We start from the raw sequence: 16,391 nt of genomic DNA, 5'->3' as shown, positions 1-16,391 counted from the left end.
TTTAATCAACATGCATGACATCTAGATTGTGCCTCAATTTCAGTTTCGACCAATATGGGAGCTCAAAAAACATAGGCTTGTGCGTCCAGTTCAAATGTGTTGAAGGTCTGGTCCGACTCACTGTTTTTCCGAACGGAGCAAAATCCAAATGGTTCAGCTGTTCCAAGATCTCATCACCGGACCATTCTCTAGGTCTGAGGCGACGCTCTGTGTTCCCGTCGAACTCTTTATCTTTTTTCCGCCACTCGTGGTCCCATGGCAACCATCTCCGATGACCAAGGTAACAAACTTTTCCAGCATGCCAACCAGAAGTTACATCTTCGGTACATACAGGACATGCCATATTAACCCTTTGTGCTCCACCGAGAAACCATTGCATATGCTGGAAAATCATTCATAGTCCACATAACTGATACTCGCAAAGTGAACATCCTCCCAGTTGATTTATCGTACGTGCGAACACTGTTTGTCCATAAGTCCTTCAGCTCATCAACCAGAGGCCTTAAGTACACATCAATTGACCTGCCAGGATCCTCAGTTATCAAAACAGTCATCATCATGTATTCTTTTTTCATGCATTTCCAAAGCGGCAAATTATATGGGAATGCGAAAATCGGCCAAGTGCTGTGGTGTTGGTTTAGAACCCCATACGGATTGAATCCGTCAATGGCAAGTCCCAATCTAACATTTCGGGGATCAGCAGCAAACTCGGGGAACGTTCGATCGAACTCTTTCCATGCCTCCCCATCTGCAGGATGCCGCATCTCATCATCGTCTACCCGTTTTTCCTTATGCCATCTCATGTCTGTGGCAGTATGCGTCGACATATACAATCGCTGCAACCTAGGTTTAAGGGGCAGATAACGCATGACTTTTTGTGGTATCTTAGTCGTTATATTCTGGGATGTCATTTTGAACCTCGACTCATTGCATATAGGGCATGTATCCAACGTTTCATGCTCTTTGTAGAATAAAATGCAATTGTTTTTGCAAGCGTGGATTTTTTCATAACCCAATCCAAGACCATGCAACACCTTCTGTTCATGTTTATGATCTTTCGGCAAACAATTGTCCGTCGGAAGCATTCTCTTGAAAACCCCCAAAAAGTACTCGAAACACAAGTTCGACATACGATACTTTATTTTTCCGTGCATTAGCTCCACAATGGCAGTGAGAACGGAAAAGCTTTTGCACCCCGGGTATAACTCTTCGTTGGCATTTTTTAACAGTTTTTCATACTGTTCAAACTCCGCACTGTCTATTGGTGTAGGCACGTCATCTTCCCCTTCCTGATTGATGTTGGTTGATGCGAATGGAAAAGCATCCTGTATAATACCCATGACTTGATCATTAGGATCCACAATAGGTTCAACATTGTCCACTCTTGGGGCATTTGAAGACAAAGCATGGTCTACTTGTTCGCCGTGAAGATTCCAAATGCTATATGTTTCAATCATTCCATTCCTTACTAAATGAAATCCAACATTTTCAATTGTCTCCCACAACGTGTTGTTACACCTCCTACAAGGACAACGGATTCTAGTTGCGCCCGGGTTCTGTCTACGTGCAAACTCAATAAAATCCTCGATTCCATCCAAGTATTCGTCTGAGCATCTATTCGGGTTCTGTATCCACCTTCTGCTCATAATTCCTGAAACCACAATCACAACACAACAATCACAACAACTTCATACGAAGTTATAATGTCACTTTATGCCTCCGGTAAGGGCCCTATCCCATTCGGGAATGCATAGTCCTGTCACGTAACCTACGGCTACATGAGATTAGATTTCGACGTGGATTAATTTCGACAGCATCTCGACACAGTTCTTGAAGTGGCCATAGGTATAAATACCTACGTACCACCCGAAGAACGTACCGAGATGACACCGAAATCTCCACAATCGAAACCTAATCCTGTAGCTGAAGATTATGTGACAACACTATGCATTACCAAACTGTCCAAATAATGGGACAATTCAAGAATTAATTGGACCGAAGTCATGCCTTACGCATCCATGCACGAAATCCAACTAATCTCGAACGGGAAACTACGTGTTGCTAAACATAAAAATAAAAGTACGAAGTTAATTTCAATTAACTTCGTACATCACAATACATTGTGCTACGTCACGCACAATTTCACAACATTATACACATATAACTTCACAAAAAAATTACAAACATAACAAACAAACTTTTACAATAACATACCTTCTCAATCGTTCTCCACTAATCACTAATCACAGATCCCCCTAACGAGAACAAAATTAATAGCGTTAGTACGAATTTACATTAATACATTTAAACTAACTATCAAAAATACATACCCAATGAACGAACGTACTGAATTCACAGCATAGCAGCGGCAAGGGGAGTGAGAGAGAGGCAGAATGCAATTTCTGCATTCTGCCTCTGCAATGGCAGATACTAATATGAAGAAGAAGAACTTTGCGCGACGAAGAAGAAGCAATTTCGTCTCGCAAATTGCCGTCGCAAAAGGGCACTTTTCCGTCGCACAAAACAACATTTTCGTCGCGCATTTTCGTGCCGACATCTGCTTTTTTGCGCGACGACACACATTTTCCGTCGCACAAAAAATTCATCGCGCAAATCATATATTTCGTCGCGCAAGGTGGAAAATTTCGTCTCGCAAAATCGCACCGGCATTAAACATTCCGCGACGAAATTTGAATCCGTCGCGCAAAAAAAGTTATCCACCCTTCATTTTGGCGCCAAAAATAAGTAACCCTAGTTTTCTTACGCGACGGTAAATTTTTTCGTCGCGCTAAGCTGTCTCTCGTCGCGCAAGTTTTTTTCCCCGCCGAAAAAGAGCGCCAATTTTCTGTCCATCTTTACGCGACGAATGATTATAATTGTCGTGCAATATTTTCACGCGCGACGATTGTTGTCGTCGCGCAAGATTTTGGCGCCAATGCATTAGTTGTGCACGACGAAATTAATTTAAGTCGCGCATAGATTGTTTGCGCGACGAATCTGTTTGTCGCGCTAGTTTTGTGTTCTTTGTGCGACGGAATTTTGTTTTCGTCGCATCAATGATTTTTGCGCGACGAATCTGTTTGTCGCGCTAGTTTTGTGTTCTTTGTGCGACGGAATTTTTCTTTCGTCGCATCAATGTTTTTTGCGCGACGAAATTTTGTTCGTCGCGCAAACTTTTGTCGCGCAAATATTAAATCGTACTAGTGCTGGCTTTTTTCTTCAGTTTTGTCATGTATTTTCATGTACTTTTGTTCTGTCAATCAATACTTTTTGACATTCTTGGCACTTTTGCAGTTAGTTTTGGGAACTAGGAACTCATTTATTGGTATTAGTTGTGTAGTTCTAGGTATTGACTTCTCATCCCACAAAAAGTTAAAGTGGATGATTGGTGTGTTGGAAGATAGCAGTTGAAAGGAAGCTTCTCTCATGCTCTTATAAAGAGAAGTGCAAAACTCCATCAATTAAGGAGAGAAACAAGGGAAGGTTCACAAGGTGCATCAAGATTGGTTGAGCAAAGAGTGAGAGAGAAAAGCATAGTGAGGATTGTGTTCTAAGGGGGTTTGTTTTTGTGTAAACCAATGTTGTAACCTATTTCTCGAAGTGAAATTTCTCAAGGTGATCGTCGAAGAGGACATAGGTGTTGAAAATATGCCTTAAAACCAAACATGTGTCGTAACTTTAAGGATATTTCATCACCTTTTACGATAAATTATAAAGGTAATTAGTCGAATTACCTTATCCACCTAAACAAAAAGTTCATAGGCAGTGAGATGAGGAAAGCGATCTAAAGAAGTTAGGTCTATGAAATCTTTCTGTATAACTCACACCTTGAAGAGTTCGTGGTCATAGGATTGTCAACTGGGTATTGATAATCCGCAAAGACTGGTATGCACTGTATCTACTCAATTATGAGGATAACTAGTCTCAAGTTATTTTTGTTGAGACACTAAGATAAGTGAAAAGGTGTTCACTAGGAAGTGAATTCACTGAGCACGATTAACCGGGGATCTTGTGTTTAAGTTCTACCTGCATGTCAAATAAGATCTTCATAGTTACAATAATGTAAATTAGTCCTCGACCTAAGTCACCACAGTTGTCTTGAGGAAGCGTCGTGGTCCTTTGACCTACTAAAATGTTGTTCTCCTTATGGGCATAACCATATTGTATGATTGAGGTTCACGATCAATCCATGGAGGCAGGTGAGTGTACAACAAAGGATCTCTACCTTTGGAAAAGAAGGAGAATGCTGTAATGAAATGATTCAAGAGTCTTCGACCGAAGCATTAGGTATGATTGAGAATGGTGATTCCAATCATACTTGTATGATTTATATAAGCTTGAAGTTCACATTAGGAGTTTGACATGTTGTCCATTCCCCTAATGATGAGAGAGAGAGAGAGAGAGAGAGAGAGAGAGAGAGAGAGAGCATTATTTTAAAGAATGATAGTATTACATTGTAATTCCAACTGAATAGGTTCTCCACCTATTCTATATTGGCTTGGGTAACCGTAAAATATTGCTAGACGTCACTCACGGTTTGTGGAAGCCATGATGATATGTCATAACTATATCCTCATAATAGAGATAATTAAAAAGGGTTTTAATTCACAATCGATTAAGGAAGAATTTGAATTGCCCACTACCTCGCCGATTAGAATCTAACGGATTGCAGGTAAGAGATGAAAAATCAATTAGTAGATGATGAACAAGGATTAATTAGTTAATAAAGATTAATTAATTAATCAATGCTCGAGACTTGTATTGGGCCTAAAATTAGTTTTAGAGGTTTAGGACCCATTAGGCTTATAAGATGAGTTGTACATGACAACATAAAAGATGAAGCCCAATGAGCGAGAATTTCGGCCACATGGTAGAGATGGTGGGTTTTGACCTACTTGATGACCCACATGGATCATTTCAAATGATATAGGTCATGGATGACCCAACTTGAAATGCCTAGCCTAGCCTATATACAGATAAAGATAGGCATCATCTTTCTCTGGAGGTTAAGGAGGCTACACCATGCTCCTCCCTCTCCTCCACCATGGTTGGCCACACAACGAGGGGGTACTAGCATCTCCACCTCTTTGTGGTTCTTCATCTCCTCCTCCATCCTTTTTCTCTAATGTGTATGAAGTTAGAGGCCAAACATTTGAGTGGCTCTCTTTTGGTGAAGACCCTCTAAAGGCGATCAACCTTGATCTTTTCTCAAGATAGTGCTACAAATGTATACAGAATTCTCTAGTCTCTCTTTAATAGTTTGTAGAGTTGTCTAAGTGCTTCAATCCCTTTAGGTCTAAACATACTTGTGTTGGAATTTGGTTTAAGTTTAAAGTTTTAATTTTTGCTTCCATTGCCTATAGATTAAGTGTAATATCATCTTTATGGCTTAATGAATATAAAATATCCTAAGGTTTCCTTCAGTAGGCATATTAGCAAACCTATATAAATTATTATTTCTATATTGCTTGTTTATTTTCTGAGTATGTGAGTGTTTGATTCATCCTCGTCAATTAAGAGTGTTGGTCACAAATTCCATTGACAAGAAGTTCTTGAAATATTTTCGCACAACAAGTGGTATTCGAGATCCATTAGCAGCAGGTGCTCTTACGATTTCAAGAGTGCTAGTGTGTTTGAGATGGTGGATGGCAAGAAAACATAAGGTGGGAGTAGCTCGTAGCAATTGAAGCAACCACAAGCAATGAACATGAAGGTAGAGTTGAAGTTGTTCATCAGCAAGAAGAACTTCACTCTTTGACAAAGAATGATGAAGTTTGCCCTTACACATCAGAATCTCAACGTAGTTCTCGGAGGCAAGGAATAGAAATTGGGAACCATGATAGACGATAAGTGGAATTTGCTCGACTAGTTGGCCAGAAAGACCATCAAGAACTACATCGTAGATGAGGTGCTCATCGATGTGGTGCAGGACATAATGAAGTAGACATGGGAAAAGAGCGAGCAAATGTTTGCAGGGAAGTCGCTGTCTAACAAACCTTTCCTCAAGGAAGAGCTCCTAAATCTTCATATAAATGAGGGAGGAAATCTGATGGAGCATCTAGGCACATTTAATAGGTGTGTTGCATATTTGCAGAGAATGGAAGTATTTTATAACACGGAGGATAAAGCTCTTATGTTGCTAACATCATTGTCCCCGTCTTATAAGCATTTTCAAACTGCGCTTATATTGGGAAAGAGTTCCTTGAATTTTGAGGAAGTGGTGCAAGACATCATGATGCATCACGTGATTACTCAACATTCGGGAGATAGCTCTCAAGGTGAAGGTCTAGTTGCAAATATCGGAGAGATAGGTCGTTCAAAGAAGCATAACGCAAGAAAGGCAATAGAAGAAGGTTAAAATCTAGGGTAAAGAAAGGTTGTTTCGAGTGTAGGTCAAAAGACCATTGGTAGAAGAATTGTCCTACATGGAAAGAGAAGAAGAACAAAGGGAAAATGGAAACTGACACAACTGGGGTCATTACGGATGACGATGGTGAACTTTTGTGTATCAATAACAATGCTAATTCTAACGTATCTGCTATTTCTTCAAAGGCTTTCTCTTCTAATTGGATTTTGGATTTCAGGTGCTCATATCATATGTGTTCAAACAAGAAGTGGTTTGATACCTATGAGAAAGAAGAAAAAGGTGAAGTGATGATGGGGGACTGCTCAGTTTGTAGAGTCAAAAACATTGGTTCTATCAAGGTGAAGATGCATGATCGCTTTGTTCGGTTATTGGGGATGGTGAGATACATTCCAAAGTTGTCTAAGAATCTCATTTCCCTTGGTACTCTCGATAAGAATAGTTATACTTTTAAAGCTAATGGAGGGAAGCTCATAATCTCAAAGGGTTCACTCGTGATTATAAAGCCGAAGATTCAACCTAACTACCTATATAGACTGTGTGGTACAGTAGTGACAGGTGGAGCAGTTGTATCCACTAGCAAGGACTTGGAAGATGAAACTCAACTTTGGCACTTGAGGCTGGGGCACATGAGTGAGTGAGCCATGCAAGAGCTACACAACCGGAAATTGTTGAAGGGTGTTCGTAGCTGAAAGCTTGAGTTTTGCAAGTATTGCATCATGGGAAAGCAATCTAGAGTGGCTTTCAAGTAGCAAGACAAGGAGGACATGAGCATATGTGTGCTAGATTATATTCACACATATGTATGGGGGCCAACACCGGTTAAATCAAATGGTGTAGTTCACTATTTCGTGACTTTCTTGGATAATTTTTCCAGAAAGGTTTGTTGTTATTTGTTGTGTAGTTCTAGGTATTAACTTCTTGTATTTACAAATAAAGAGGGGCGATTCCTAGGGCACAGAATTAGCACCTATGAAACAAAATTATCAATTTCTTTTATAGGTCAACAAAAAATCATCGATCTTAACAAATAAACCATCCTATAGCTATTAAATCTCGTCGATAAGATTTTAAATAATCGATTTAGTTAAGGGTTGCTAAGATCCTCGTTTTAGAAATGAAATGGAAAAGTCACTTTCACTTTTTAAAAGAACAAACAATTAAATTAGATAAATTTCAGCAAGATAACCTTTTTTTTCCCAATCGAACAATAAAAAAATCAAGCACCAAAGAGCAACAAAACCAACGACCCCATAGAGGCAAACCTAAGTAGACAATAGTTGTACAAACCACTACAAAGCCCACCACATCAGACATCACTAAAAACTAAACATGATTTCAAGCCAAATCCACAAGAGCGTAAACAATTCATAAGCCTAAATGAGCACTATTGTCATCACCTGAAGTAGCGCCCCGTTAAACACACCACATCTAGCTTTGAAGAAAATGTAGAACATGGGGCAGATTTAGGAAAAACTCGGTGTCCACCAACCCAACTGCACCTAACACGGAACAAAATTCCCAATTCTTGGACAGTGATGGTAAAAAACAACAAGGCAAATTTCAGCTATCTCATTTCATGCGAGGTAGAACTGAATTTAGATTAAATCAGAAATTGTAAAGGGGGGATTTTGGGAGAATAAGATTGAAAAGTAGCAAGAATACAAAAACAAAAATAAAAATGCTTGGAAACTCAAATCCGAGCATGCCTCAATAAAGTCACCACACAAAACTTGTTCAAATACTGTTTAACTTTTGAGTTTTGATAAGAATAGTTTTTCGCATGAAAATCCTATTGGCCAAGGATACCTTTAGCCAGTACGTATTTCATCAAACTGTTATAGCTATAGTAGTGACCCTACTCGTGCATGGGATGGCTCTTGTTGTTTATAGTTGTTTAATTACAAGATGATGATAAAGAAAGATTTATAATTAAGTGATCAATTTCTATTAATTAATTATAAATTATACATTTGGAATGGATTTGGTCGGCACAAAACACATGATATGAGAAAAACTTATACCTGAAAATTAAAACGTACATACCTGACACTTAAAAAAGAATGAATACGACAAGATGCTAATGGGTTTAAAACGAAAAGGATTAGATTTTTCTAAATTTATATTTTATCTTAATCAATTGCAGGCTGAACTGCTAATTAAGAATTTCAACTCGCAACCAGAATTCAGTGTCGTTAAGCATCAAGTTTCAATAATTTAACCTGGCTAGCTAGCTAGGCCCTTAATCTTTCCATAACAAGAAAAGAAAAAGATTGTGTCTCCACTTTGTTTGAATGAATATAGCTAGGCCCTTAATCTTTCTAAATTTATATTTTATCTTAATCAATTGTAGGTTGAACTGCTAATTAAGAATTTCAACTCGCAACCAGAATTCAGTGTCGTTAAGCATCAAGTTTCAATAATTTAACCTGGCTAGCTAGCTAGGCCCTTAATCTTTCCATAACAAGAAAAGAAAAAGATTGTGTCTCCACTTTGTTTGAATGAATATAGCTAGGCCCTTAATCTTTCTAAATTTATATTTTATCTTAATCAATTGTAGGTTGAACTGCTAATTAAGAATTTCAACTCGCAACCAGAATTCAGTGTCGTTAAGCATCAAGTTTCAATAATTTAACCTGGCTAGCTAGCTAGGCCCTTAATCTTTCCATAACAAGAAAAGAAAAAGATTGTGTCCCCACTTTGTTTGAATGAATATAGCAAATTAGGAATTCACACGTGACTTATACGACTTTGTTGGCTCCTTGTTACCTAACTTTTATGAATTCTTATATAATTCTTCCTAATAAGTTTTTGAAAATGCTTAACTTGTTGCTTTATACCCTACTCAGTTGATTTGACCTCTTCCCAATAGAACCAAAAAAGAAAAGAAGAGTCTCATTAAAATAAAATAAAATAAAAAATAAAAAAAAAGTTGTTCGATCTTCAAGAAACTTTAATATAGTTATATATATAAATTTTCTACGCATAGAAGACATATAGACGTTATTATCATGCGAATATCATTGTAAACAAGGAAGAAAGCAGGGAGAGTAGTAGAAAATACATAACGTTCGCACAATAATAACATCCAAATTTCCACATAGGAAAATTTATGTGTATATATGTCTGAAGTAAAAAAAACACATAGCTACGTTGGTAACCCAAAAAACTATTATTAATAATGAGATACTTCTCATGAATCAAAATACATGCATGCATGCATGCACACGAGCATATACGCGTATTTTTCTTTTCTTCCTTGTTTAACACGCAGTCGTTTTGTTTGACTCCATATTCCCAAGTCGTTAAATGCAAGACATGCAATGCCCTTGAAAAACTCCACCTTCTTTTTGCTGCTTCCAAAAACTTCTGAAACTTTGCCAATAAATAAATAAATATTTTTTTTTTTTGGTTGTTGTTCTTTTACATCATTGCATGGTGTAAAATTGCTTACGCAATTGGTCAGGGTACAAAAAAATAAAAATAAAAAACCCCCTCAACTTCTCTCTCTTTGTTGTCATGGAGTTCGAATATGAAACTACTAATCTACAAGTCAATACTTTTCTTCACTAGACTAGATCTGTTACTTATTATGGCAATGTTTGCAAGAATATTGTTAGAGGAATTCGTTCATTGCGCAGCCCTAGAGATCATCAAGTGTTACAAATTGGTACGCACGTAATTAAGTTGATTTTTAATATATGGCTTTTTGGTTCTTGAGACTTCTAGAGGGTAGGAGCATTGCACTCGTTCCCAAAGTATATATATTTTTATTTTTTTATGTCAACTTTAAAGTCTATATGAACGCATGTGACGAGACAACACGTTAACTTTAACGTACTGAACGTGACCTAATTAAGCCAAATTCTGGGGTCCTGGTCTGGGCTGCTATATATTAATATATATATATATATATATATATATATATATATTAAACATGCAGCAATATATAAAGCAATCATGTTTGGATGCATATGATTAGGACGGCAACGTGAAAGTGATCCGTTTAAAAATATATAAAGCAAGTTGGCAAACCATAAAGTTCGAAATGCCATCCACAACTTTTCATGCAATGATGCAACCCAAAACCATAACCTAAAGCCGTGTCAATTATTAATATCTTTTTATCAGATCTGTTTTTCAATGGATGAAGTCCTTTGCGTATAGTTTTCTGTGTTCATAGAACTCCATACTAAATATAATCTTCGGTTTGAAATGTTTTCATTTAAATCATATTTCCAATGTAGTCTGCCGGAAAAAAAGAAGTCCGATCAATAAAGGGAGAAAGTATATAATGATATGGTAGTAACATATTAGCGGTGTATTTTTTCACTCAAATGTAGGGAATAAAGAGAAGAGGCGATAGTCAAACTTGAAACCTCTTATCATGTTCCAACTTTGACAAATAAATTGACTAAATTGGGTAATTAAGTCGACTATACGGACCAAATTGGTTAAATTAAAAACACAAAGACTAAATTGGAGGATTGAATATAAAATATAGGGATCGTTTTTATATTTTTAAAAAATAACCAAAAGTTTTCTATCTCAATGAAAAACTCTCGACTTTAGCCCTCAATTCGAAGAGGGAAAATAAAATATACTACAAAGTCAAACACTCTTGACCTCAGCTTCAAACAGGCTTGAAAAAAGGCAGGCCCCGGGTAGGTACAATCGTCCAATTTAATATAGCCCGTAGCCATTTGGAAATTACAGTAATGGGCTAGGAGATCATCAAAGTCCAGTATAGATTAAAGGGTTTTCTTTGTTTTTTTGTTTTTTCGTTTTTTTTTTGGATTGAGATTAAAGGGTTTCTTCTAAAATACACACAAAACTTTGTTTTCCTAGGTTCTTCTTATTAAGGTTACAAATAGCTTAGAGAACCCACACAAGTGGTCCATGCTAGGCTAAAGGAAAATGCTAAAGATACCGACTTTTTTCTATACAAATAATATTATATAAAAATTTAATTTAAAATACACAGAAAATAATATTATTTTAATCTAATCGAACTCGAGTGCTGAATGGAGTCATCACTATGCAACTACAAAAGCATGCATGACAAAGTATATAACAAAATCACAGTAAAGGTTTACTCGTATAATTCTAGTGCTCTTGATGCAAATGTGACAATTACAAGTCAACAGACGGTGTAACAAAACCTCATCAGAGAAAATTCTCGTTCTTTTTCTGTTTCTTCTATACCTTTTTTCTTTCTTTTCAACAACATTGACCTAACTCCAATCTACACCCTATGTAAGTGTCCAAAAGCTTTCTTCAATATACTATATACAGCAGACAAAAGCAAAACCATTACAACCTTCTTTGAGGCCAACATCCTGAGGTTCACCCTCACACCATGTTTCCTCATTAGCCTCACCACTGCCACGCCCAACATGAGAAGCCAAGAACCAACAGCACCGAACACTGCCTTAATCGTGTCAGCAGGTCCACAGACATTGCCCAACACATCACTTGATACTTCCACATAAGACCATGTAGGATCTGCTTGGCTGCTCTCTGTCCGGTTTAGTCCAAGACACTCATTCAGCCAATCTGAAAACAGGACAAGCACTTTAGCTAGCCAAGCAACCTCATCATCAGAGATGGGTCGCTTCATCCAGTCACCCTTGTATTTGATATCACCCAAAGTGTGGTTGCCAACTCTCCTGGGCTTGAATATTTCATCACGGTGTTGCGTAGGCTGTTTTGCTTCTGGGGAAAAAGACAGTGCCTTTACAATATGGCCGCCAAATAGGCAGCCTACCTGCGCTTTTAAAGAGTCTATGCACTGGAGGTTTTCCACACCATTATCACCAGAAATGGCTTGCAACTCAGCTTCTGCACGTAATATGAACAACTGCCATGGCAAAAGAGTGACCATTGGTTGAGATCTCATTAGATAGATGTATTTAACTTCATAAACATACATAGTTAGAAAACAATAATAATAATTTAAAACCTGAAGCAGCTGTTGCCCGCCATCTTCTCCATCACTGAACAATTGTAAATCTTTGTTCCAATTCTCATGCAAGAAAGACCCATCAGCATCACTCTCGGACAAGCCATCCTCCCAGTCCTAAGGTTGACCAATAAATCATACCCAAAATTAAAAAACAGTCAAACACTGACCCAAACAGTTGGGCAATCAAGCACACATCATGTACTTGAAAATAAGATTAACACATCAGATGATAGAGACATTACCAGCAATTGTTCACGAATTGGAGCAACAAATCTATATAAGCTATTAAGCATTGATTTGCCTGATCCTGCTTGTTTGGAATGAAAAGCAGTATCCACCATCTTTATAAGGTCCATTAGCTCTTTGGATGATGTCAATATAGTTAGGACCTATAAAAAAAAAATTATAATCAGAAAGAAAAATATGTCTTTCTATTAATTTCAGAAATAAATCAAGATTAAGTAATGCGTAGGTCATTGGAGAGGGATCTGCATAAATTATCATCACGCTAATCTCAATTCAGTTTTAATATCTCGTACTAGTTTTTGGCAAACATGTTGCTGCTATCACCAAAAAATTTCCACTCTCCATCGGAGTAATGCTAATTCTTAAAGATCTTCACTACTTTAAACTCCAATTTTGTAATCCAATATCACAAATCTCTTCATATATAGCAATGCGTCTTGACAGGTCAAAGCTCAATAAAACCTTAATAGAGACCTAGCCAAGTTCGAAAGTGTGAAATTCCATTGAAAGTGATCATAATAGTTTGCCATGAGTATTTTCTTAAATGATTATTTGCTCAATCATAAAATTCATGGACCTCCATATAATCTTCATTCATAGACATTCAGCTATAAAGTGTATGAGCATTCACAGTTAAAAAGACTTAGAACTCAACAGACAAGGCATGGTATGAATGGAAGGTTACGAAGCATTAGATCAGACATTTCTCCACATAAAACAGAGTTTATGTTGATTTATGACGAGTTTATGTTGATTTTTCATGACTGAAGTCATATCCAGTTCAAAATTGCATGTCGAAGATTAAGCACCAATTAATCTCAGGAGACACGAGGAAACTAGATTAGTGAAAGAAGAGAAATGGTTTAGAATCTGACCTTCAAAACCATCTGGACTATCATTTCAGGATTGGTGTGAAGAAACTTGTGTGCGAACCCAATAAAATGCATAACCAAGGAACTGTAGTACAAGTAGTTGGCCAGCACATAACCCTGCCAAGACGGTGTATAACCACAGGCCGCATGCTGCGAGCCCTCCTTTCTCCCATTCCTAGACGATCCATCAACAACAGCATCAAGCTCTGAAAAGTCATCCAAACTGACAGCCCAAGGTTCCATATAAGTAATCCATACTGAAAACACCTCTGAGATATTCTTGGTCGATGCCCCCACTGGGCAAAACAAGAACGTCCTCAATATAAACCTGTACAGCGGCCGCTGTATCAACAAGTGCCAAGACCCAATACAGGGTGAAACCGCCATTACATCCCTTGACTTCAAGGTGTCATATGAACCCGACACTCTCCACCTCGGACTCCCACAGGGTTCCACATTCTCATTCCCATCTCTGAGTACGACCAAACCCAGATTCAAATACTTAACAAGCAACTTCACCACCTCTCCTAACCCAGGGGTTGGTGGGGTCTCACCCAAAACTGACCGGAATGGAAACGAAACCCCAAATGACTTGCACTGATTAACAGGTAATGGTGAAAAATCGTTATCAACCAACCAAAAGTTTACCAAAGCATTTACAAAAAGCTCTGCCTGAGCTACAACCGAGCTATCATATCCTGAAGCGTAATGCAATAGCGAACTTCGGTATGGAAGGTGTTGATTCAAATCAGTCACGCCCACAAATGCACGAAGATACGCATATAAAAGCCTAACATATAGATTACACTCAATTTTAACCTCTACCCCACGCCTAGTGCCTGAAAAACCCGAAATTGACGAAACCCAATTCTCAAATTTAAACCTTTTGTTCCTTTTTATCGAACCACTGTCACAATTTTCACTATTGCCGCGACAAACAGGGTAATAAGCGAACCAAAACATGTAATATTCAAACACATTGAGCTGAACTTGACACAAGTTAGGCTTAATTGGGTCTTCCTTAACCCTATTTTTAAAAATTGGGTCCAAATCAGATAATACCGGGCTGTAATTTTCAGAGGAGAGCATGAATCGGACCCATTCTGGCAACCGTTCGATGGGGAACACGTATTTGACGAGGGAGAGGCGGTCGACGGCGGAGATATAATTGAAGAGGAGGCTGCTGGGGGCGAGGAGGGCGAAGAGCCTGTTGGCTAGGTCTACATCGTTGGATGCGAGGATGGTGTCGATCCAGCCGTTGGATGAGGAAGACGGGGAGGAGGGTGAGGCCTGTTGGTGCTGTGATGGTGGCGGTGGTGATGACGAAGCGGCGTCGTCGAAGCCGAAGAGCTTGCAGATGAGGGTGGGGAAGGTGAGGGAGAAGAAATGGCGGGTTTGGTCGGGTGAGAGGGAGTGCAGGAAGGACTCGATGGAGGCGCAGGTGGAGGAGATCTGGTGCGGGGCGGAGGAGGCGAGGATGGTGCAGGCTAGCTCTTGGGATTTGGAATGGGTATCGACGACGTAGGAGTGCGGGAGCATGGTAAGAGCGGTGGGGTCGAGTGTAGAAAGAGCGAAAGAGAGTGTGAGGCTTTCAGTCGCTAGGGTTTTTGCAGGGAAAGAGAAAGGAGAGAGAGGTTTTCAAAGTTTCAAATGAAAAAAGGAAAGCTGTGGCGCGTTTTTATGGGGTAATAAGGGAGGGAGGAGAGTACGTGGCGTTAAATTGGGAGTCTTAGGGTGACGTGGACATCGTTGTGGGGTCCAATTCATTGGCTAGGTTTCTTTTTTTGTTTTCTTTTTATTTTAAAAGAAACAAAATATCTGGATCAGAAGGGGCGGGAAGGCTCTGGAGACGTTGACGTTAGATGCCCATCGTTGGATCTTTATAAATATTTTTGTTTTTTTTTTGTTTTTTTCTCTAAGCAATTGATTTAAGATTTCTCTAGTGATGAACAAACAAGTTTTCCAGCTAGACAAGGTGATAAAATATGATGGGTGTTTTTTTTTTTTTTTTCCAATTTCTTTTTATTTTCCTAGAAGAAAAGATTATACTCAATCATCACATGTTTCTGTGGAGAGTGAGTCATAATGACAGTAGTAGTAAAAAATTTGGAACAACAAGCAATATTAGATTGTTTCTGTGCAACATGAATATTGTAAAGGGAAAATGTGTATGCATACATTGATTTTTATTTTTATTTATTTTTTATACAAGTGATATTGCGAGAGTTGGAATTTGAACCCATTACCATTGCTACAAATATTGATATTATTCTCAACTTAATCACTCACATAGTTCGATAGATATGAGGTTTTATACAAAAAGCATCAATGCTATTAGTAGTAGAACCACTTATTATATGTATTTTATTTTGTAAAATTTTTGAAGTGGAACTTTACATTCTTAAATAATTAAAAATGAAGTAATAGGATAGGCGGACGCTAGAGAAAGAAGTGAGAGAAAAGTTAGATTTGGATGGATATGATGAGGTATCTACAATTTAATTATAACTTAGCTTAAGAACATATAAAAACATGAGAAGTGGCAAACAATTTTAAAGAAGATTTGATTAGATTTTGCACACCTCTACTTGTCATGTTTACATTTGATTTTTTATTTTATTTTATTCAAGCTACATGATTGCTGAAAACTCCAAAAATGTAGGTTAGTTGAGTTCTTTAGCCTCAAGTCCTCTGGGTAGAAGTTCGAAACCCACACATATCCATAAATAATTGTGTATAAATCCGCATCCTCCAATCGCTTGTACTAAAAGACCTCCAAACATTTTGGGAAACTCACATAAACCATCTTTATTTATTTGTCAACTCTCATAAAACTCCACGTGGCAGCATTTTGTGTTGCCTTGCCCGGCTACCAAGTCGGCCGAATCCCAAAAGACAAGAAAATCAGCCAAGAATAGACATGGGCCTAGATCCTCAACTAAAA

The 16,391-nt window shown here is 38.1% G+C and overlaps 1 protein-coding gene across 1 annotated transcript; it reads right to left on the bottom strand.

The window, feature by feature from the left end:
• Window positions 1-11,435: 11,435 nt before the first annotated feature.
• On the bottom strand, window positions 11,436-15,076 carry LOC117629301 (the record flags this gene model as incomplete). Its single annotated transcript, XM_034361842.1, has 4 exons — window positions 11,436-12,224; window positions 12,327-12,443; window positions 12,572-12,718; window positions 13,451-15,076. Coding segments are annotated over 4 exons (2,505 nt in total), but the record flags the coding sequence as incomplete, so codon positions are not given.
• Between the last annotated feature and the right edge of the window lie 1,315 nt (window positions 15,077-16,391).

This window comes from Prunus dulcis, chromosome 5, assembly GCF_902201215.1.
Source record: "Prunus dulcis chromosome 5, ALMONDv2, whole genome shotgun sequence".
NCBI classification, from domain to species: Eukaryota; Viridiplantae; Streptophyta; class Magnoliopsida; order Rosales; family Rosaceae; genus Prunus; species Prunus dulcis.
The sequence above is the reverse complement of the archived record's forward strand: the minus strand, read 5'-3'. Positions and strand labels throughout refer to the sequence as shown.